Raw genomic sequence first — 24,304 nt, forward strand, 5'->3', positions numbered from 1 at the left:
CAGTGATCCTACATTTCTTCCATTTGAACACAATCTGTTTGACTGATTGTCAGTGGAGTCCAACCTATTTACAGATGTAATTGTGATCTTTTCCAGCCCAATAAGCATCAACAACCGTTTTTCCAAGGTCTTCAGATGTGTCCCTGTCATGATATGCTTCCTCACATGCATCAGAGTTTGATAGGTCTCCATTCTTTACAACAGGGGTGTCCAATCCTGGTCCTCGAGGGCCGCAATCCTGCATGTTTTAGATGTTTCCCTCTCCCAACACACCTGATTCAAATGATCAGGATCGTCATCAGGCTTCTGCAGAGCTTGATGATGAGCTGATCATTTGAATGTTCGACACCCCTGCTTTACAATAAAACAAGGTACCCACTAACACCTGATTGTCATCAAATAGCTTGAAAGCACCTGATTCCAATTTCACCTGTTAATCCAAGAGGTTCACATACTTCTGTCACTCACACATGGGTAACATTGGACCATTTTCCACAATAAATAACTGATCAGGTCTAATATTTGACATGTGATGTTGTACAGAACAATCCAAAGGGTTGACAGTCTTTCAAGCAGTGTATCTGTAGTAAAAGGTCTGCAAAAACATATCTGAATAATTTGCTTTAAAATTTGATCAACAATCAGGCAGGACTGTTTATTCCTCCTTTCTGTCGCCAAAATCTATGAAATTGTACCTTTGTCGATTTATACGAAATGTTAATAGATATAAAAAATACGATAAGGCTTTTCGTTGACTCACATTTTTTGATTTAGACCTTCTGCCTCTTGGTTGCGCTATTTCACTGCTGTATGTTTGAGAAAACAATAGCGCTGCTAGTGCAGGATAAAGATACACTGCCTGGTGCTCTCCGGTCTAGACATCACATCATTAGCCTGGTCAGCTAGTTAGCTGTTTATTTTGACAAAATGTCAACCACGACTGGCGGCGGAGAGTTTGGCAACCCCCTACGAAAGTTCAAGCTCGTCTTCCTGGGCGAACAGAGTGGTAAGCTGGACACCGTGTACTAAAATCAAGTGCCAATTTGGTTGGATGTAAGGATATGTAAAAAGTGGCAAGACTAGCTAACTAGCTTCTCTCGTTAGCTTGGGGCCAGCAGGACAAAGTTATCCCGCGGACCAGTAAAGATACGAAGCAAGATGTTACTATTTCAGTGTAAACAGAGTGACTAAGAGAAACGAAGATGAAAAAATTATGAACTTACCGATTTTTCATTCGGGTGATGATGTCATTGGGTAGCCACCGTTAGCCGACGGTAAGCTAGCTGAGAAAGTCGCTGTTCGTCTTAACGATAAATACCAAAAATAAGCTGAATTGACGTGTCGCATCAGCTTGCGACTTGTCTCCAGAAAGGTTTGCTGCCAAACTGAAGCAATTGGCAGTGCCATTATTCTTTCACTTAGTTCGTGATGCATCAGCATCATCTCGCTAGCATTGGCTAGCTAGCACAGTACTTTTAGCTAGCAGTTAGCCAGCTGTGCCAGAATGAAATACACCAGCAGACACGTTAGCTGATGTTAACGTTCACTGCCGATTTGAACCTAAATGCGGTTGTCATAAGTCTGCCATGAATCATTGCCTTCAAGCAGAAGACCGTGTATACGTAAAGTGCTTTAAGTTTGACTATCTTCTTTTGTCAAAACAGCGCTGCCCAACTCAGTAGCTGTTAGCTTCCTGCGGCAGCGTCTTGCAGAGCCACGTCGGCCAGTGGTGTCCAGACCAGTCGGCCTTTTCCACACCATTTATATACAGCTACAGAGTGCGACACTGACATTAGTAAACGTGGCTGTATTTTAGGGATGTTTGTGCAATGTGATAGTTACAGTCTTGCATCAATGAAACAAATGTCAGGAGTGAAGTCCTTTTAATTTTCCAAATTCTGTGGCTCCACCCATATTGCCAGCTCAGCGTGTGGGTTCAGTAGTGCACACTGCATCAGTGGTAATAGCAGTTTACTCACCATGTGATGTCACTGACTCATGTCGACTTGTTCCTTTCAGATAATACCAAATTACAATTTATATAATTGAATATTTAAGTGTACAATTGGGTGTTTGGGCTTTGATGACCGGGATCAAATCTTGTGATGCTACATTTCTAAACCACTACTGAACTGTTCCTGTGTTTGTCTGTGCAGTGGGGAAGACCTCTCTCATCACCAGGTTTATGTATGACAGTTTCGACAACACTTATCAGGTAAAAAGGAATTACAACTCGGGATGAGTGTGCCAGGAAAGCCACTGAGTACACTCTGATCCTTCAAGTGTGTTGTGAAGCAGACATTTTGACATTTTAAGGTGTAATCAATAGGATGAAGTAATTGTAGCTGTTGTCTTGATTTTTCTAGTTGCAGGTCCTTAGTTAGCATGCACGATGACTTAATATCATGGTATAAGTGAACAGTACATGAATCAGACACATTGAGTGGGCCTACATGCACTTCAGAATCACAGTTTTGAGTTGTGGTTCTCGTCATAGTCAGAAAATGGTCTTTACGTGGAACATAGGACTCCTGTTTATCCATATCTCTGTGTAAATGATCATTACAGCATCCTGGTTTCTGTTTTCTTATAACTGGGATAAGACATTATCCGTAGTTCTGAAGCCGGAAATATGTGCAACACGTAACCAGAATACAACAAAAGTCTCCTAGTAACCAGGATTTTAGAGCTCATGTCAATGCACTCACTGATCATGTTCAGTATCACCTGTGCTGTCCCTTTAATAGCAGCTCAAAATGTTGTGATAAAGGTTAAAAGATGTTGAACATGTGATGTGGTTTATTAGTTTTCCTTGAATGTATACTACATATTGTTATTATTATCAGTGAATGAGCTGATAACAATGTTTAATTGCAATGATTGTCTTACAGGCAACAATTGGCATTGACTTTTTGTCAAAAACCATGTACCTAGAAGATCGCACGGTAAGCCCCGTGTATTTTATTTGTATTGTCATCTTTTCATTAGTGACAACTGGTAGAACAGCATGCTTCTGCTTTTTATGTAGTAGCCATCATTTATTTCCCTGTCACCATTTCACATTGTGTTTATACATTCTCCTAGATTTTGCCATTCATTTTGTTAAACATGTGATCATGTTTTTAGTTCCTACCATTATTTCAAGATTTTGTTTTCCTTCCATCCCCTGGCTGGATCATGAAATGCCCCCTCGTTACCACATTTGTTTCATGGCTGGCCACAGATTCGGCTGCAGCTCTGGGATACAGCCGGACAGGAACGTTTCCGCAGCCTCATCCCCAGTTACATCCGAGACTCAGCTGCTGCTGTGGTGGTTTATGACATAGCCAGTAGGTATCATGGCCTTGCCTCTCCTCCTTGTCCTTCACTTAGTAAGTGGAAGGGCAGAAAAAGAAGAGCATTTACTAGCCTAGTAAACCCCACTGGACAGCATGTTAAAAGCTTATTCCAAACTGTTTGCATCAGCTTCAGTGATACTAAAGTATTTCACTAGCAGTGTCCAGGGGGGTCTGCGCTTCCTAAATGCTGCTACATATGAGGCTGATGGAAGAAATAACGTAAAATGTCTGCCGATGTCACTGCATGGGCAGGGATCCTCTGAAACTGCCTAAATAATGATTCAGCAGGGCCCCCTTTTACATGTCTTATTTGCATAACACGCATCATCTCTTAGCCTTCTGCATTTGAATGATTCTCCTCATTCCTCCATAAAAGACCATTTTCATCTTTGCTGCTTGGCTTGCACTTCTTTTATGTCTGTCCTGTTCTCCACTTCTCGTTCTACCTTTGCCTCCCTTTATCTCGACCTTTTTTTTTTTTTTTTGTCCCTTTCTTCTTCTACATTCCAATCCTCAGGTCCGGCTCCAGCTCTGGGACACTGCTGGACAGGAGCGTTTTCGTAGCCTAATTCCCAGCTACATCCGTGACTCTACCATTGCTGTGGTTGTTTATGACATCACCAGTGAGTCAGGGCTGTACCCTAACCTTTCTGTAGGGCTCTAGAGCAATTGGAAGGAAATGGTTTTGGCATAGTTGCTGCTTTATTTCTGCTAATAACCTTCAGAATCTCTTAGTATATTTACCCTCAAGCTTCTTTTCTGAATACGTCTGCTTACTAACACATGACTATGAGCTTCACTGACATAAAATGCTCTACTATTTTTTCACGAGGAGTAATACCAGCTTATGCACACTTTCAACTGTAGCTAATTCAACACATGATTCATGTCTTATGGGGCTACATGCTGCTGATAGTAATTTGGTGTTTTGTTTTGTTTTTTTCCTATTGCAGATCTTAATTCATTCCAGCAAACTTCAAAGTGGATTGATGATGTTAGAACAGAGAGAGGAAGTGATGTCATTATCATGCTTGTTGGGAACAAAACAGACTTAGCGGATAAAAGGTACATGGTTGTGTGATAAGTATGGATGGTTATGATGTTGACTTTCTCATTCTGTTTACAAAGATTGATAAATAATTTGCAATTTTATCATGTCACTGTTATCAGAACATTGATAGCGTTAAGTATTATAGCATGTAAACTCTGCCAAAGCCTGGAATCCCACTTTTCTTCCCTTCAGTGCATCTCATCCAGTTTTGACTTTTATCATTCCTCAGTATGTCATATACTCCAGCCTTTTTATCAGTAATTTAAGTACTTTTATGTATTTTTTTATTTCCTATGATTTGATCATATTTCTGTTCTGCCTTTTTTTTTTTTTCCTTTGCCTTATTTTATTTATATTATTTTGTTTTGTTCTTCTGCCTGGTATGTTCTCTCCATGTCATTTTGATTTTTTTTTTTGTGTGTGTGTTTCCCTCAACACTACACTCCACCCCACTCCCCTCCCCCTCGTCCTCCCTCTCCTTTTCCTGGGACCATGGCAGGCAAGTTTCTGTTGAGGCGGCAGAGAGGAAAGCTCGTGAGCTCAATGTGATGTACATAGAGACCAGCGCCAAGGCTGGCTATAACGTCAAACAGGTTGGTGTTCGGCCACAGCAGGTGTTACACTGACCAATTATCCTGTTTCCAGCACAGGTGATAATGTCCTATAGGTCAGGGAGGCCCACCTGTGACATCTAGGAAATACAGCTCCACCATGTGTTCATTCTGTATATGGATTAGAGTGTGGCTGGTGAATGAATGAGTGACCTCTGGAGTCCATTTCCTGCTGCTTCGTCTTTACTCGGCACAGCAGCTTCTCTTTCTCTCCTCTCTCTGTCCGAGTTCTAAACTAACCTCTCTTTCTCGCCCAAAACAAGACTCTGTGTTGAGCTCTTTTTGTTTCTCTCTCCTTTTCCTACCCTCTTCTTTTGGCCTGTCCTCTTTGTGATGTTTCTTTCCAAACCTGTCTGTTCGTCCGTCTTCCCCCCTTTCCTGCTTTTACCGGAGCAGACAGATCACCACAGAGGAGGGCGAGCAGAGAGCTAAGGAACTGAATGTCATGTTCATTGAAACCAGCGCAAAGACTGGCTACAATGTCAAACAGGTAGCGATTCTGTTTTCTCAGGGTAGTTGAGCTGATTCTACCGTCAAAGTCTACACTTTATTCCTCCTGCTTCCCTTTCTCCTCTCGTGGCACTGTACACACCAGGGTTTTTCCTGCACAGAGGAACTTTTGGCACCAAAATTCTGGAAATTGAGAATAAAAATTGTATTTTGTTACAATATTTTGCTAATAAAGTTACTCAAGTATAATGGACATTTCTGCTTATCAAATGTTCAGAATAACAGCCAAATGCATATATCTCTCTCAACCCAACAGTCCGTTCTGAGCCAGCAAAAACCCTGCGCACCGAATCAGTTGTGTTCCCCCTGCACACGTTTTGCTTGTAGAAGTTTCAGTGTGGTTTCACTTGTTCTCCACAGGTTTGCTGCTACTGTGTTTATTTCTGCTCAAGTACTTTTTTGTCTGATTCACTAAAACTTCCAGCTTTCAAAACATTCCAATGAATATAATGGATTTGCTCAGTGGAGGTGGTTAGCATGGCAACCCTCACTTTTATTGTGCTGTTGTGTCAACCAGCAATGACTATCACATTTTGTGTCACTGCTGTAGCTGCTTCCTGTGTGTGCTTTCATTCGATGAAATGTGTTTTTGAGGAGTGGCTAGTTATAACTTGATCACTTGCTGTCTGTGGATAGACAGTAGGGTTGGGTGATATGATGATATCAGTAAAAACAAATTGCCTGCTATCAATACCTTCTGTACCAGCTCTTCAGTGTATCACTGTATTTGGCTATTGTGGGTGTTGCAAAGAATCAATTACCAAGTGCTTTGAGTTTTTGGACACTGAAGTACAAAAATGATATTTCTCAATTATGTTTAAAAATGGCATGACAGAACATTTAGTCCATATCATCCACCCCTGTTTGACTGCATCTTGCTGTGTATCCTAGTCTAGTAAGACTAACTTCAGATGTGTTCCGCTGTTTAATTCCTCTCATTTTGTTTTATAGCTGTTCCGACGTGTTGCTGCTGCATTGCCTGGCATGGACAGCACACCAGAGAAAAGCAAAGAGGACAGTATCCTTTTCAAGTTTCTCTCAACAGAAATCTTTATACAGTTGTTGAGTCACTGTCAGCACGGCTTTAATGCATTAACTTGTGGAGCATTTTGCAAGCTGGGCATAACCGGTTTAAAGTTTACTTTGCAGAAAACAGAGAGAGCTCACTGATAAGCACGATAGCATCGCAGAAAATACTGAAGTGAAATTTGCAATTCATCGGCTTTATTGCTTAACCAACTTCTCTCAGTGATCGACATCAAACTGGAGAAGCAGCCAGAGATGACTGTAACCGAGAGCAGCTGCTCATGCTAGTACACCTCACCCCCACCCAGCCTGTCTCCTCCCCACCAACAGCTTGTCTCTCAGTGGCCACTCTCTCCACCCTTGGCTCACTGCCATTGGGATGGAGGACCTGTCTTTTTTTTTCCTTTTTTTTTTCTTTCCCTTTTCAACTCAGTGACTTTTCAGAGTAACTGTGTGGATGTGCATTACTGTATTGAAACTGATTATCTGGGGAAAAAATGGTTCAAAAGTAAACATTTAAAACAAGGAATAAGTTAAATGATATGTTCAGATTTTCATCCAGTTGCATGGCATTATATAGGATTGCAGACTGACATAGCTAACCGCTCTTGAGTTATTGCACAGTTCAGAATCTTAGTGCTGTTACTCTTGTTGTTGTAAAGTAAAACTGCTTGGGATTATTTAAATGACTCTGCAAGGTTGAGTTCTCTGCCCATTGTATCTTACTTTTTTTTTTTTTTAATTTCAAATGGAGAGTTTGCCTGAAACTATTCTATCTCTCACACCACTGATTGTTTCTTGACTTTGTCTTATTTTGAGGAAGTAAAGGCAGGATCTTACCAGTGAATTTGCACCATTGCAAACCATCGTATTACCACACTATTGGACCAGTTTATTTAAACCTAACACATCTGAAGGCTTAAACTGCCAAATACGAGAGTGTGTTAGCGGACTGAATTAACTTAATCTCAGCTCATGTTTTAAACAGTGCTGCAAAAGGATGTGTAACAAAGTAATAAGGAAATAGATATCCATTATTATCAAAGGGAAGACATCCCAGATTCATTAGTATGGCTACTAACCTGAAACTAAGTCTGCATTAAAACTATAGCAACTGTCTTTCCAGTGATGTTAAATTAGCTGCACGCATACTAACATATCTGAGGAGGAGTCTTAAGTTAGTCGATTGGCCCTCGTGTAAGAAACTGAAAAAGCCGGTGTTTAGTTTTTTTCCCCCCCCACACTGGTGGAGAGTTGTGTCGCTATGACGTACCCACCATCTCATCGATGATTTGTGTTGTGTTGATTCCACTTTTGCGAGAACATGCAGCATGCTCACCATGCAGGATTTATATGGATAAGAACACAGATGCCTTGCTTGTTTGTTCACCGACGTTGTGCACTGAATCAAGCCACAATATTGTAAAATATCAAAGAAGCCTGCTGACTGGTTCATGGCTTCACTAGTTGTTTTGTAGAGCTGGTAGATAGATGTCCTCAGATACAGCTAATGCTTACTAACCCCCTTGCTGTAAAAAGTGCAGAGAAGTTAGTTGCAGTATCCTTTGCTGTATTGCTATTGCCTGTGTAGGACTGTTGGGTTTTATGCTTTTATTTATTTTGTTACTTGGACATACAGATAACATTGTACGCTTGACCAAAAGTAAAGAGGCTGACACGCATGTGGAAAGTTTATTTTATTTATTGTTTGCGTGTCTGCTGGGGCTCCACCTAAAGGCAACGTTTAGGCGGTTAATGTTTTTTTCCTGTGTAGTCAGTAGCTTGGTTTACAGTCACAGGTAAAGGCTGCACCGTCTCTCCAGGCACACACACACACAACACAACACACACACACACACACGGTGTAATACAAACCAACTAATTAGCCATAGCACAACAAAAGACACTGGTCATTTGCTGTAGCTTGTTTTGAAATGTCAGCTTTTTAAAATGGATTTGAAAGATTAAGTATTTAATTACATCACGAACAACCATTTTAACATGAGCAGCTCTTCTATTACTTGTCACTGACTAAATACTCAGCTTTGTGCTATTCTGAATTGTGTCTGTCCATTTGAAATATGATGTCTACTCGTGTTTAGCAACGTTTGTGTGAATAATGTACTATTACTATCTTATGTATAAAAAGGAGAGTTAATGAAACACAAGTGTAGGCCTATCACATGGAATAAAATAAAGATATTTCACCAAAATTTGACTTCTGCCATCTTTCTTTATAAAGGATACTCTCAGATGAAGCTCCTTTACATTGGTAATAATTCTTTTGACATATTTATTATTCTCTCTCTCTCTCTTTTTTTTTTAAATACTATGCATCAACAAATATCTGCTTGTAGAGTACATCAGTACAGTGAATAATCAGTAGCTCACAGCACCTAACCTAAGGGTGACAAACCTGTCACAGAAGGTGTGTTTCACACGTCACAAAGGTTGACTGAAACTACACATTGGGCAATACATGACATGCATGAAATGTTACAGTGGGTAGGTGTGGCCTAATGTGGACATGACATTGCGTTAAACACATTTCTGACGACTACTTTATTGTGTAGTTTACATTTGTGGACAAAGCTATTGAAAGCATATTATTAAAAACTTGCTGCCAACGTTTAAAACACAGACAGGCCTATTTATACCAGTTCTGTTATGTAATACTGTGATTGTATTTTAAGTCCAAACCTGCTTGCGTATGATCTGCATGTGTGTACAGTATTATTTGTACGTCTGTCTCTGTGAGGACCAGTTTGAGTTTTAGACCTGTGGAGGGAGTACATTTTTGGAAAGTGGGGACATTTTCTAAGAGGATTGTTTTTAGTTTTAAGACATCACATTGTGGACATTAATTCCAAAACACTTATTTTATAAGTACTGTAGAAATAAAGTTACTATAAGGCTATTATTATTATTAATATTAATATTAATATTAATATTATTATTATATACAGACTATGATAGTGAGCTTTTTTTTGCCAGTCTTCCCTGTATTGAAAAGAATGGAAAAGTTAATAAAATATTACCTATTGTGTTTAATATTAGCTCAGTATAATTGGATGTTATTAAAAAAGTCATTGCTGAAACTAGTGGAACCAGTCTTCCAGGATATATTTACACTTATATTTCATTCAAATGTAAACTGTTGAGCCAACTGTACCTGCAGCCATGTTTGTACCTTTAATAAACCAAGTGCTCACTTTCTGATTATTTGCTGAAGCTGAACTCTCCTGGTTACAGTTTCACCGATAGTGACTGCATTATACAGCAGATTCTTGAACGCAAACGATACTTTGACAGGACTAACCTCTCTGCTCCTGTGCGTGTGGGCGGGGCCACGCACACCTGGATTCCTTACGTACTGCTACGTCAGGTGTTTGAAGCTCAGGAATTCAGCACAGAGGGGAAAAAAAAGAAAGAAAAAAATCCTGCTTGACCTGATCGGCGAGCAGCTCGTATAAAGTCGTGTCACCAGAGTTCCACAACTACAGAAACTGTAAATCTAGAGAGAAGGGGTCACTGGAGTCGCTCGGAGCAAAAGTAGAAGGATTTAAACCACACGAATATGGCGAGTATTTTACCTGGTGAGGCGGCCTTCGCTGACTTCAAAAAACAATGTCTCGCAACCGAGAACTGGCTGAAAAAGTTCGACGAGAATGGGATGCAAGTGTGGGTTGAAGTTCCTCCTGCCGTCAAGAAAAACCACGTACCTAAGGTTCACAAGATCAAGGTGAGCTCATTTTTCTACATATATTTCTCCCTCTTCTCTCAGGGTGATCGACTTTGTTTTTCTAAGCCTTCTGTGTGTGTGTGTTTCAGTGTAAAATGACAATCAAAGACGTGTCAGCTGCCACCATGTACGACGTCCTTCATGACGGTCAGTACCGTAAGAAGTGGGATCCGGCCATGCTGGAAAGTTTCGACATCGCCCGGCTCTCTCAGAATGCTGATGTGGGATATTACTCATGTGAGGACTCTTTGCTGTTCTTTGCCCCTTCACTCCTCTGAGTGACCATAAGAAACATAGTCAGCACTTTAAGCCTCACTCACCTTCACCTTTCACACCTGAAGAACACTGACAATTAAAAGTGCATAGATTATTAATGCTATGAATCAGAATGGTTATTTTAACACAAAAAAATCTCTAACTACAAAATGCACAAATTGATAGTCCTCAGTGTTTCATTACAAGGCAACTGGACTTTTATTGGTTTTTGAAGGGTTTTTTTTGGTTTAACTGATTTTATTGTGTGTAAGTTTTTAAATGTGTTGGCGCTTAACTCTTATCTCTTAGACCAGTTTGCACACTGAGGTCAGCCAACCAGATGCTGCTTCATGTTTTAAGGCAATTGAGTGTCTGATCTTATCTCCACAACAGCTTTGCTTTTTAAGTGAGAATTACTCAGGTTTTAGACACTTTTACGTGACAGATTTCATCCGTTATTTGTCTTTTATTCAGATTTGTCTTTTCGTCATCGTGTTTTACTTTCTAATGGGTTGCTTTCTTAATCGTAGAGCATTTTGGGTTTGGGGTGTTTATTCTTATCCCCAAACTGCACTTCTTGGCTCTTTAACAGGCCATGAGCAATTTGATTTGGGGATAAAGATGAATATATACTTAGGACTTTCCACCAGTCAGAGCTGAAGAAACTTCTCAAATAAGAGGTGAAACATCTTCAAGAGCCCCAAAAAGTTCAGTGAGGACAACAAAGCACATATTACGCCTCAGTGTTTGTTTTTTTTACCATCATGTTCTTGATAAAAGCAATGCAAATTGTTAAAATAAAAAATAGAATGGACCTATATTCATTTTTAAATAACCAAATGTTTTCGTTCTTCCATTCAACATTGTTGACACTTTCTGAAGCTGATGTAGCGTTCAGGGATGTAGATTGAGAGGCCTCTTGTTATGCCAGTGTATTTATTGCCATAACAAGGGTTGCACTTGAATGGAAGGTTGTGACAGTGAAACTAATGGAGAAATATAACCAGATTTCTGTGTCTTTCTCTTTTCTTCCTCTGCAGGGCTTTGTCCAAAGCCGATAAAGAACCGAGATGTTGTGACTCTGCGTTCGTGGCAGACGATAGATGACGAGTACATTATCATTAACTTCTCGGTCAAACACCCGGTACGGCTCCACCTCCTCTTCACACTGCACAGCACAAAGCAACCACTGCTATATAAACATGCTACACCTATTGTCTTAATATTTGTGTGCACTGATTCCTTTTAGAACACCTGCTTTACCTACAAACACGTTTACCCACTGTGAATGAAATGAAATGAAAAATACTTTATTTATCCCAGAAGGGAAATTCAATTGAAAGTCTCACATGTATAATCATTTTGTAAAAATCTGTTTAATTGAATTCTTTGCACTTATTCTTCAAACCTTTTTGGTTCGATCACAGAAATATGCTCCTAGCAGGGAGCTTGTGAGAGCAGTTTCCATTCTGACTGGATATTACATCAAACCAACTGGACCAAACAGCTGCACTTTCATATACCTTTCACAAGCCGACCCCAAAGGTGAGACCAGATCCAACTTTTGCTTTTCTTATGTTCAAATTAGGAATTCCTGCTGTTCATTTTTGAGGGGAATCAGTTTTTAAAGTTTATGTTTTTTCTGTAGGTTCTCTTCCAAAGTGGGTGGTAAACAAAGCGTCCACACGTCTGGCTCCTCGGGTATGTATCATCACACAGGAACGGTTCACTGTATTAATGTTAAAGACGTGAAACGAGTATCAGCGTGTCTTGACGGTGTGGGTGTGAGTCCACGAGGTGATTTAAAAAAGTGTGTAAGAGGTGTGTTCACATGAGGGAGTGAGGGTTTCATGTGTCTTAAAGGACAATGGTAACCATGGAAACACAATTGAACGGCCCGTCCCGGTAAGGCTGCTGACAAAGGACTATCTCAGCTCGAGCTCTCCTGGCAGAACTCGTTCCCCGGGTTTCATATCTTCTGCTGATTGAAACTATGCAGAACGAAGCGTATCAACGTACTTGTGTGACAAGCTTCCAGTGAGAGGCTCGTGCCTTTAATTAGACAGAGACGCCGAACTTCTTTACTAGTGACAATGACTTCTGTGAACTAACACCATAAAGGAGCAAAATATCAAAAGAAGAAAGAAAGAGGTCTGTAAGTGAATTAAAAGAAAACACTATTTCAGCTGGACTGTGATCCTTTTTTATTAAGGATCAGAAATAATAAGCAAATCACAGTTCATTTGCAGTTTAGAGAAGATTTTATAAAGTAGCCTTCTGGATCTCGCCTCCTCGCTTTAATCTAGGAGTTGTGACTATTTTCATTGTCCTTTTGTGCCAGTTTTTAAAATTGATTTGACTTAATTAGCACATTTAAAACAGCAGACACTGAGCCCAAGTGCTATCAAGTAGAGAAATAACACTAATATTACAAATGATTCAACAGGATTTAGTATTTAGACCCTATGATGTTGTACTATACCGAATCATCTGACTAATTTAAAAATTCGGGTTTAGATCCTACAGATGTTTGCATGGAAAACCCAACAAATCCAAAGATTCCCTTTGACCAAGCCTGATCCACTAACCATTTGGCTTATCAGGCTGAGAAAGCCAGCAGTATTTACATTTGAAATCCTGTGACTGATTAAATTTTCTGCATATTGACAGAAAACTGACATGAAAGAGACATAAAATCACCCACAGTGTCCAAAATATCAGCAAACCAATGCTGACCGTTTAGTTTGATGAACCGGTTCAGCTCGCAATCTTGAAGTCAAGAATTTGTGCTCGCTGCTTATGGCAAAGTATTATACTTTTATTCGCAGTGAGTCAGAGCGCTCTAACTACTTTTTCACAATCTGTACCACTCATCTGACTGCTTGCAATTTAATCAGTGTCACACAAGTGTTTTGTGAGCTGCTTTATCTTGGGCTTTGTTGGCGGGGAACAAAGGCGTGGCGTAACCCTCATTGCCACACTGATAATCACATCATGTCTTCTGCGTCCAGGTGATGAAGTGTGTGCACAAGGCGGGCCGGGACTACATCGAGTGGAAAGAGCAGAACTCCCCTGACCAGAAGCCGTGGCTCTACCCCGATCAAAGCACGCTGCCCCCCATGGACCCCGCTGAGCTGTCCATACAGAGGGCCGACTCGCTGGAGAACGTGGATGAAACTTCCAAGGTGGAGGCTCAGGACAGCGAGGACAGCAGCTGAATCACCTCGCGGCAATGGGAGGAAGGGTGGCCATGAGGGGGAAGAGTGTGGGAGACAGACTGTAAATACTCAAAAAAAAAGAAAGAAAGAAAGAAAAAAAGACTTGAGACCTCCAGCCCTCTGTGAGATCACCCGAATCCTCCACTTCTTCACAAATCAGTGTGTGCCTTTTGGGATGAGCAATAGCATGAAGTGTTTACAACTGTCTTAGCAGATAGAAATGAGCACAGATCAAGTTCACCTCAGTCCATGTTGAAGCTAAATATCTGTCTAGTGTTCGCCACCACGGTGTCATTACATGTGCAGGGTTAGAGGTGTCGGGAATGTGACATTGTTACAGCACTACATTTACAATGGGTCCTCTGTCGGGACGTTTTTAGTTGCAGCTACGTAAAATACACAAAAGTACAGCGAAAGAAGTGACACTAATCATCCACCAGTGGTTCGTTACAAGTGACTGTGAATGGAAACAAGATTAGGTATTGTAGTTACAGTTAGGTTAGTTTTTTTCTGACACTTTCTTTTTGTTATAAAAAATAATTAAGACACTAGAAAATTTGTTTTTCCTTTGGAGCCTGTATTAGCAGACACTCGAAATAGTCGCCATACCCTGTTAATGTGTATTAATATGTTCAGATTGCTTAAACGTAGTTGGAAAGTTGGAAAGGTTTTTGGGTTTGCGCAGCAGCTTCGAGTCTGTCTTTCAGAAAACAGTTTTTGAGCTTCATGCAACCAGTCACCACGTTTGCAAATGATGCAGCTTTTATATGTGAACATTCTATCGTTGGCCCAACGTTTAATTTATGTGCACAGTTTAGAGAGCAACTTTGCCGAATGTGTGTAACGAACAAGACTTTTCGGAGGTTTGTTGGATTTTATTCAGATGTGCAATCGAAGCATTGTGAGGTATGCAGATGCTAGACTTCCATCGACCTTGCAGTGAGATGAGAATGAACATCTAGTTAGGCTGTATTAACAGAAAATGTACATAGCAATATCACTTTACCTGAAGGATTGGAATGACCATAAAGGGTATCTTTTATTTTATTTATTTATTTGAATTTATTACATGTTCAGATGAAGTCGTGATGGAGAACAGGCCTTGGAATGAAGCCCTGCAGGCTGAGATCCTTAGTTGTTTTTTTTCTTTAAGATATTTAATGTTACAAATGTTGCACTGTCTTGACTGTTTTTTAAAAATAAATCTCACAAGGTTAACCTGCTTTAGTAATCGCTGTCATTTACTGCATTCCTGTTATATGACAGTCAGTCTCAGGAGAAACCAACCAACAAAGTGGAACAAGTTTTGCTGCTTGTACCAGAAAAAACCAGTTCATGTCCAGCTCTGGTGCAGGTTCTCCAAGTACACAAACAAAGACAAAGGCTACTAGAGTTCAAAACTTTTTGTATCTTGTTAGTTTATTGTTACTTTATGAAAAATGTTTCAGGTCATTAAAAAAAAAAAATCAAATAGAAAACCAAACAATATTCCTTTTTCATGAAAGTGATGAACAAAATAAGCCAGTGTTGAGATGCAGCAGACAGTTAACCCTCACAAGTGTTTACAAATACATGAATGTACTTTACAACATTAAAACCACCTGTCTATTGGATAGGTGCCCTTGTGCCATCGGGCCATGAACACAGGACCTTCAGTGGTCTCCTGTGGTATTTGGCTCTGGTGTGCTGGCAGTGGATCCTCTGGGTCCTGTGGGTTTTGGTTTGAGGCCTCAGAAGAATCTCCATGGATCAGACTTATTCCAGCACATCCTGCGAATGCTTGACCAGATTGGGATACGTGGCGTTTGTAGGCCACGTCAACACCTTGGGCTCTTTATGTTCCTCAAGCTGTTCCTGAGCAGCTCTTGCAGTGCAGTTTCCCAGCAGATTATAACAAAACGATCCATGACATCCAACTTCACTTGTGTTCCTAATGTTGTGGCAGATGAACATTAAAAAGCCTAACGCATTGCGCTCCAGAGGCATTCATCGGTGTTCTATGAATGTTCCAAAGTATGCAGATTTACTTGCCAGCCAAAGGTTGCATTTACCGATTTTACTTATGTCCAACCACAGAGACCAAAAATTTGAAAGCACCAGGCTATAATTAATTGGATTGAAAACCTGCAAACCTCCGAGCCTCCACTGCACACAGATAAACACTCCATGTCAAGCCCTGCCGCTGCACTGGGATACATGTTCTGCAATTTAATAGCAGGCTAAAGGTCATACTTAAAAACAGTTTGGCACCTCTATACAGTTTATACATGAAGTAACAACAGTATAGTTCAACCCAGGAGCATTATGTATGATGTATAAAACATAAAAACTACTAGACAATATTTAAGTAATGTTAAGTAGTCCTCAAGCGCAGTCATTGAAAAGTATATTTACATAAATTATTTTATACATAATTACAAATAATTGTTAAATATTTAAAAACTGATGTACAATATATTCAGTAATATATAGATCAGTGATATTTAAATCTTACCAGAAGTCTTGCACTATTAGTCTTATACTATGAAAGGTCTATGCTGTCTCTGTACTAAATGTGTCAGTGTGTACTGAGATATATGTCTCTATTTTATATCAGTGTGGGATGAAATAATCTGAACTTTATACCACATTTGCAAGTCATTAGAAGAAATGTATAACCAGGACTTTGGGGGGAAATGTGAGAAAAGGCTATTCTGAATTAGGTATTCATATGCTAAGAATGTTACGCCTAACTAGAAAATATTTATCAGTGCTATTATGTGTCACTAAAATGTCTACAAAGGTTCTGCTTACACATTTCCGCATGCCAAAAAGCTATAAAAGTAATTTCCTGCGAATACCTCCTGATGGAGTCGAATTCATCATCAATCAGTGCAGATCAAAGACAGCATGCGTGATCTTTGAAACTGGGCCTTTGACAGAGTATAGGTTCTCCTTACGTGGTGGACTTTGATGGAGACTGTTAGTCATACATCAGTCATCTTGAAGCTGAGACAGATTTGAGGCCAGAGTCTGTGGGAGGAAGGTAATGACGTGCAGTGAAGTGTCCGTCCACCTCTCCTTCTCTCTCTGCTGCCACCTAGTGCACAGTCCTCTCCTTTTGCCTTTGGTAGTCTGAAATAAGAACAGACAAAGGACATCATTACAGGACTGAAAGGGGCCTTGTTATATAATCTCCTACCAGGATGATTTAATTCAGGGACTCTGAAGACAGTTTTTTTATTGTGTCTTGTTCAAGACATGCAGCCATGTAGTTATTATGTGGGTATTGTAACATACTGGTCTGTGCCTGCTTCAGGAAAATTGGCAAATTCTTAAAAGAAGCACTCACAAGCCACTTTAATATTAAGTATACCTGAGACATTCAATCACTTTAAATACAGCTGTTCTGCCATACTTTTATTAAGCTTCTACACGTCTAGTTTTTGTTGAATTTGACCAAAAAAAAGGATGGCTCTTCTAAACATAATGCAGTCCAGAACACCACCATCATCTATTACATCCAGGTTAAGCACAATTTTATTTGGGCTGAATGTAATTCCGTTTTATCTCATCTTTTCAGAAATATTAATACTACACAACAACAACAAAATCTCAACTGTTTTCTGATGCTGTGAGAAAGTGTATATAACTCTCAAGCCTATTTTTTTCTTTTGCAATACAAATTTTGCATTAAAACAAGAAAATATTACATTTCTCTAACTCTCCTGAGGCATCTTTACAATGGGCTAAACCAAAAGATATGACCACATAATATAAATGGTAAAGACTTACTGTAAGGAAAGAAGCGAACCCTCATCAGGATTTCTCGTGCAGTCTTTAGAATCTCTACAGCCTGCAAAGGAAGACAAATGTTATTCTTGATTTGATTTTTTTTCTACAGAATGTGTTTTTTATACCTCCTCAACACGGTTACATTTGCATATATAGCATATGACACAGACACATTTGTATGGACTATATAATGCGCGACTGTGATTAGCGAGCAATGGAATTAATACAACACTTCCACATTGGTTGCACCTTAATCAGGTATTCTTTGTATGCACAAGTGCCTCAGCAGTAATGCTTTAACACGTATGTTTGACATTTAAATATCACAATGGGAATTGAAATGTGTAATTAGAATGTCTCTAAAGAAAAGTCAATTTTACACAAATGTCTGCAAACGTTGGTGATATATACATCCAACTTACAACATTATAAATTATTGCAAATCTAGTCTTAGGCGATGAAAGGACCAAGACACAACTGTGAGCTTAATGGCACATATTGTTCGTCACTCCAAGAAGGTATTCATAGTGTTACACTACATGCATATTGTGCATAAAGCTGTCTGACTATCAGTCAAATATTTTTTAAGGATTAGAATATTTTACTTGCTGCACAATGAAATGCAAAAATAATGTTTTCAATTGCTTTTGATTTTTGCTTGAAAATTAAATTTAAAAAATCTAAATTTGTGCTCAAAAGGAAAGGACTTTTGGCATGCTTTGCATCCAAGACTGACTGAAAATATGTCACAATGTGTGTCAGTAGTATAGTCCATAAAAAACACAATAACATATGTGTTACAACTGCACTTTCAACGTGTTCAGAGTACAGTGAAGATGAAGGAGCGTAAGTAAAGTCATCTGACATTTTTATACATGCGAAGAGAAAATGATTTGAACAGTCAGGTAACATGAATGAAAATACTGTGAAAGTACACTAACTTCATCCATGTCACTATAGTCCATCATTCATAGACACTCTAAAATGATCGGCTGCATTAAGTCTGTACAGATCTCAGCTTGACAGCACTGCGCTAACTTACTCTTGAGTGCTCTATGTCTTGAAAATCAACCTCATTCACAGAAAGAACCTGGTCCCCCTCCTGTAGCCCTGCTCTGTGGGCGTCTGAATCTGGAACCACCTGCCAACACATAATATACACACATGCAAAAATTATAAGACACAGAGTAGACATTTTTGAAAGGAAAACAACTAGTCAGCAGCATAGCACGTATATAAAACTCACACCAAACACCAGGCCTGCTCTCACACACCTTGGATATAAAGATTCCTAATTGTGACGCCTTGCCCCCGCGGATGTTGAAACCCAGCTGTGCTCCTGGCGGTTTCTTCAACACAATGGTGCGAGGTAGGAACTGGGTGAGCTCATTGTTGTAGTCAGGGTGATGAACCCGCTATATATGAACAAAGAAAAGAAGAACGTCTGACAATGTACCATCAGAATTGTGAGTCTGTGTTAGATTATTCCTACATGTCATATAAAACAAAATGTGTCATACGGGACATCACATATCAGAGGACAAGCAACATATTGAGCATCATAAGTTTGGTAAATAAATAAATCAGCACCAAAGTTTCACATATACTGAGCCTGAAAGTGAATTTCTTTAAATCAGATATCTAGAAATATTACATTGACAACAAAAAACAATTGTCTTCAATTTAAAGTCGGTGTGAATGCCTACTTGATTAAACTGAGCCATGTACAGACTTCCAGTCAGGGACTTCGACCCATTTCCAGTCAATGCAGTGACTAGTTTTGGTCAAACGGTGGATGGTGTGTGTTTCCAGTATTCATGAAGCCTTTTTTTTTTTCTTTTTTCTTTTTTTACTGACAAAGACACAAGTGAAACAAACTACACCCAACTCTCTGTGAACATCAAAACCAGTCAAAATAATGACAAAGAAAAAGGAGTTAAAGCCAGACAAAGCTCAAGGTGGCCACCAACACCGGGAGTCCTATTTAGGTTCTCTGCGTATGACCACCCATTATCAGATGACTGGATTTTCATATCCCATAATAACATCTGTGCCATCACAAGTGAAAACCCTCTATTCCCTTATGAAGACTTTAAGATGCAATTGAAAGTTTCAGAAAGAACAAATACTAGACCTCTGTGGACCTTAACTTGACTTTGGTTACATCTGTTAAAGTTTTATATGGGTTTAAACCCAGAGTATGGTCTGGGTTTAATGTGGTATACCTCCTGCGGTGGTATCCATGCTGGTGGGTTCTCATAAGAAGGCAGGAATACCACTGGGAGCTGGTAGTCATCATAAGGAATTTTCTGATCCATTCTTACTGAAAACACCTACAGAGAGAGAAGTTGTACATTTATTTTTTAAAAAATCAAAAAAACTTAAGAAAATAGGCAGTGACGTAAATTATGCATTTGCCATAAATAGACAACATGCATTCAGTTTTTTAAGAAGTTCATTAACTACAGTGCTACTATATCTTCATCACTGCCGCTCAACATGAGCATGGCGGTCCAAATAAGTTTTGTTTAGGCATCTACCCAGGAAGCTGTCCCAGTCTGAGGGCAGCCTTTCAACCAAACATTATTCATGGGACAGTGTGTGCTAAAGGTTTACAGTCTCGAGCGCATGATTCGAGGCTACTTGGCTGCTCCAGAACCTTGATTCTGTGGCAAGACATAAGTCACACAATGGAGGCACTAGGGAGTTGCAGTTTGGTAGTTGGCCGTTGACTCACTATGAGTTTTTCCGACCTTTGCAGATATTGTTTTTGGTTCTACAATGTGTCTACCCACACATCTACACTGTTTGGAATCAAACAGGTAGGCTGAGCCAGTTTGATCGCCAGCCATAAACAGGTAAACAGGTAGTACCAGGTTACATATTTACTGGTAGTGTCAGTTTTACTGACCAATATGGCTGGTTCTGGATCAAGCTGACTGACCTGACTCACTACTATATCGTAAGGTACAATAAAATACATTACTTTTGTAATATCTAGGACTTTTTTCTGACTGTCAGTTATGGCAGATGTAGCTATATTGAGACTGGTTTTATTAAGGTAAGAATATACAACAATGTTGATATACTGTACTATTAACATTAACAGAGTATTGGAATATAATTGTACTCTCAGTAGCAACACTACTCATGCAGAATGTTCCGTGTCAGAATAATGTATAAACTGCAGGCATCACCGCATTATATTTACTGATACATTATTTAGTATATATCACTTTGATGCTACAGCTGGTATACGTAGCATTACTTGTAATTACTTCAGAGTTTACAGCGGCAGAATCTGTCCTATTTTAAGCTATCACAATACCACAAATTGTATTTTTGCATTACATTTAGTATTCTTACGTGAAGTTAGGCAGCATACAAGTACAAGAAAACCAAGCAACAAAACCAAAGCATAAAACCAGCTAAGCTAAATGTAATTGAATGTCAGGTGTGTTCACAAACTTAATGTGTATTCAAATACAGGACTACTAATAAGTAAAAACGAAGCGTTTTAGCCAACACTGTATGTTTCATTGCAGTAATATTCAAACCGGTTGCTAGCTAACAACGGTTAGCTCGTTAGCTAACTTCGAAACGGGCACACGTTGCTCTACTAAACCCCGAATTACTCTGCCATTCATTATTAACGCGTAAACGACAAAATAAAGGTACTGTACAACTTTTTGATGAAAAAACACAGAAACAGAGCCATAAAACAACCAAAAAAATCCTCTCACCTGCCAGTCAAAGATAGCAGTAGCTCCTCCTGTATGAAGCAATAACTGGCACTCAGAGCGCCACCGCCCCTGCTGCTGTGGAGGAGTCACTGCAGTCCAACGACATCAACCGTGTGCTGATCCAGACTCATTTTTGCGAAGAGCTAATCTGTAATATGTTTCACGATAATGCATGGGCCTACATCATCTTGACAAAGGACAGCAACATTTACAAAGTGTGCTAAATATTTTTTGGGTGAAAGTCTCTTGTATCTTAAAGCCATAATTATTATCACAGTACCACAATAACTATATTTGAAAGCTTTATTCATTACTTAGTGGAATGCGCTGAGAACAAAATAACATAAAAATGATCAATGTACTCAAAATTAGTATCCCATGGAGGTCTGGATTTGGAATCATACTCAAAATAAAAGAGGAAAATAACAGGCGGATCCAACTTCAGTGGAAATTCCTCAAGACAAGTCAAAATGAGGTTCAGCGGTGTGTGTGTGTGGCCTCCATGTGCTTGTATGGCCTCCCTACAATGCCTGGGCATGCTCCTGATGAGGCGGCAAACGTTCTGAGGGATCTCCTCCCAGACCTGGATTAAAGAATCAGTCAACTCCTGGACAGTCTGTGGTGGATCGAACAAGACATGATGTCCCAGATGTGCTCAATTGGATTCAGGTCTGGGGAACGGGCAGGCCAGTCCACAGCATCAAAGCCTTCATCATGCAGGAACTGCTGACACACTTCAGCCACATGAAGCCCAGCATTGTCATGCATCAGAAGGAACCCAGGGCCCACTGTAACAGCATGTGGTCTCACAATGGGTCTGAAGATCTCATCCCAGTACCTAATGGCAGTTAGGGAACCTCTGGCTAGCCCATGGAGGGCTGTGCAGCCCTCCAAAGAAATGCCAACCCACAACATGACTGACCCACCGCCAAACCGGTCATGCCGGAGGATGCTGCAGGCAGCAGAACGTTCTCCACGACATCTCCAGACTCTGTCACGGCTGTCACATGTGCTCAGTGTGAACCTTCTCTCATCTGTGAAGAGCACAGGGAACCAATGGCCAATCTGCCAATCTTGGTGTTCTCTGGCAATCTCCTCCATGTACTGGACACTGTGGTGAGAGACACAGCAAACCTTCTTGCCACAGCTCGCATTGATGTGCCATCCTGGATGAGCTGCACTACCTGATGAGCAACTTCTGTGGGTTGTAGACACCACCTCATGCTACCTCTAGGGGTGGGCGCACTGACAAAATGCAAACGTGAACAAATATCATCCAGAAAGGATGAGAACAGAGGAATGGTCTGTGGTTTCCACCTGCAGAACCACTCCTTTATAGGGATTGTCTTGCTGATTGCCTCTTATTTCCACCTGTTGTCTGCTCCATTTGCACAACCGCAGGTGAAACTGATTCACAATAAGTGTTGCTTCCTAACTGGACAGGTTGATTTTGCAGAAGACTTGGAGTTACAGTGTATTGTTTAGGTGTTCCCTTTATGTTTTTGAGCAGTGTATCTTGAGTGTATTTACTTGACATAAATCAACATATAATTACAGATCAGCTCACCATTCCTATCCCACATCTTTAACTGTAAAAAAAGCACAGCACTACACATGTTGACAATTTTCTATAATTAATCCAGTGCCAAAATAAAGATTACACACTTACATACCTCCTGCGATCTCTCATGTAGGTATGGATTTCTTTCCAACTTCAGCTGACAACTACAATAAACTGTGCAGCCAAATGTCATATATGTCTGTATTTGTTATTCTCAGTTGGACTGTAGTTTCCTAAAATTTAGTTATGAACGCAGACTGATGAAGACAGCAAAAAGCTATTGAGGGATGCTGTTCAGTGTTTCACGCAAGTTTCAAGTCTCTGCAGGTTTCACAGTGCAATTAAATGAAAGAAAAGCTCCGCACTGATTGGCAGGTATGAAAAGTGCATACCTGATACACAAACAAAAAAACTATGACAAGTTTGAACGAATGAGCAGTGATGTAAATCATGGAGTTTGCATTAAATAAAAAAAAAAAAAAAAAAAAACATGCATTGTTCAGTGTCAGTCTTCTCTTTAGGTTTGGTTCCATAGCTGCAGTGCTCCTACATGCAGAGTACAAGTAAATGCATTAGTTGTACAATATGTAGGACTTCTGTACGAGTTCTGACTATCAGTGCTGGATTGTTGTACTAACTATGGCCTATTTTTTTTGTCCTGATACATCCTGGTGTATTCGTTAATTAGATTAAGTATTTTTACCTAAAGTTGAACAGCATGGAAATGCAATGATCCAAATGATCCCCACACTCACCCGTCACAAGGGAGCAGAATATAACCTGTTGGACACAAAATTCCGCACATATGAATGCGTTTGTGCGCAGCTGCCGCACCCAACGTGGAGCAGAATCTGCAGAAACCCAGAGGAATGTTCACTTTTTAGAGCTTTTCTGAAGAAGTAATATTATGTAACAAACTTTTTTTTGTCTTGTTTTTTTAATCGGAGTCAGCTAGGAAAGTTTTGCTCATCAGTTTCCTTCAATAGCATCATCAGTTATCATCATCAAATTTTTAATAGATCTGATTTAAAGTCACCTCGAGGAAAAGAATCATTTTCTCTTCCCACAAGCTCAAACCTATCAGTCAGTGGCACACTTTTGATATATATGAGCCAAATATTCCAACCTGTAAGCAACAAGTTTTACTGCCTGCATGAGAGAGAACGAGGAGAATCCTCCCTCCCTCCCTCCCAGTCTGGGCTACACCTCCTCACCCCGCCTTCATTAATGTGGATCTATTCACATTCAGTTCACAGACTCACTGCATGTGAAAGGGATGCGAGAAAAGCAGAGTGGAGGCAAACAGAGTGGGTTTCCCAAGAAGAGAGTTCACTGCATCATTTAATGACCCAGTTTGGTTCATGGTGAGCACTCTTGGTTTGTTAGATAGATAGATAGATAGATAGATAGATAGATAGATAGATAGATAGATAGATAGATAGATAGATAGATAGATAGATAGATAGATAGATAGA

The 24,304-nt window shown here is 39.9% G+C and overlaps 4 protein-coding genes across 7 annotated transcripts in view; 3 read left to right on the forward strand and 1 right to left on the reverse strand.

The window, feature by feature from the left end:
- The first annotated feature begins 845 nt into the window (after window positions 1-845).
- Window positions 846-8,749, forward strand: rab41 (RAB41, member RAS oncogene family). 4 transcript variants are annotated; one of them, XR_521083.1, is made up of 8 exons: window positions 846-1,006; window positions 2,157-2,215; window positions 2,892-2,945; window positions 3,224-3,329; window positions 4,292-4,403; window positions 4,889-4,982; window positions 5,397-5,490; window positions 6,462-6,528. XR_521083.1 is itself a non-coding variant. In XM_008303690.1 (8 exons), the coding sequence occupies exons 1-8, from the start codon at window positions 928-930 to the stop codon at window positions 6,822-6,824; spliced, it is 636 nt and encodes a 211-aa protein (XP_008301912.1). In that variant the 5' UTR covers window positions 846-927; the 3' UTR covers window positions 6,825-8,749. The 4 variants fall into 4 exon arrangements, 3 of the variants coding, with proteins under 3 accessions (XP_008301912.1, XP_008301920.1, XP_008301931.1); XM_008303690.1 differs by lacking the exon at window positions 5,397-5,490 and adding an exon at window positions 6,760-8,749; XM_008303698.1 differs by lacking the exons at window positions 3,224-3,329; window positions 5,397-5,490 and adding exons at window positions 3,856-3,961; window positions 6,760-8,749.
- A 1,235-nt stretch (window positions 8,750-9,984) lies between these two features.
- On the forward strand, window positions 9,985-14,974 carry stard14 (START domain containing 14). The gene is made up of 6 exons (XM_008303721.1): window positions 9,985-10,278; window positions 10,368-10,515; window positions 11,574-11,677; window positions 11,961-12,078; window positions 12,182-12,234; window positions 13,545-14,974. Exons 1-6 carry the CDS (start codon window positions 10,114-10,116, stop codon window positions 13,749-13,751), a joined length of 795 nt encoding a protein of 264 aa, XP_008301943.1. The 5' UTR covers window positions 9,985-10,113; the 3' UTR covers window positions 13,752-14,974.
- A 165-nt stretch (window positions 14,975-15,139) lies between these two features.
- On the reverse strand, window positions 15,140-21,317 carry pdzd11 (PDZ domain containing 11). Its single transcript, XM_008303731.1, has 6 exons — window positions 21,269-21,317; window positions 19,751-19,858; window positions 18,800-18,940; window positions 18,568-18,666; window positions 17,526-17,586; window positions 15,140-16,865 (listed from the first exon to the last, which is right to left on the reverse strand). Exons 2-6 carry the CDS (start codon window positions 19,841-19,843, stop codon window positions 16,831-16,833), a joined length of 429 nt encoding a protein of 142 aa, XP_008301953.1. The 5' UTR covers window positions 19,844-19,858; window positions 21,269-21,317; the 3' UTR covers window positions 15,140-16,830.
- Window positions 21,318-24,081: 2,764 nt separating this feature from the next.
- gdpd2 (glycerophosphodiester phosphodiesterase domain containing 2) overlaps window positions 24,082-24,304 on the forward strand; it is a 12,649-nt gene continuing 12,426 nt past the window's right edge. The window contains exon 1 of the mRNA XM_008303745.1: window positions 24,082-24,193. The gene's annotated coding sequence lies outside the window, so the exon portion shown is untranslated. The remainder of the gene's footprint in view (window positions 24,194-24,304) is intronic.

The sequence above is a fragment of the Stegastes partitus genome, unplaced genomic scaffold (genome assembly GCF_000690725.1).
Source record: "Stegastes partitus isolate 25-593 unplaced genomic scaffold, Stegastes_partitus-1.0.2 Scaffold39, whole genome shotgun sequence".
NCBI classification, from domain to species: domain Eukaryota; kingdom Metazoa; phylum Chordata; class Actinopteri; family Pomacentridae; genus Stegastes; species Stegastes partitus.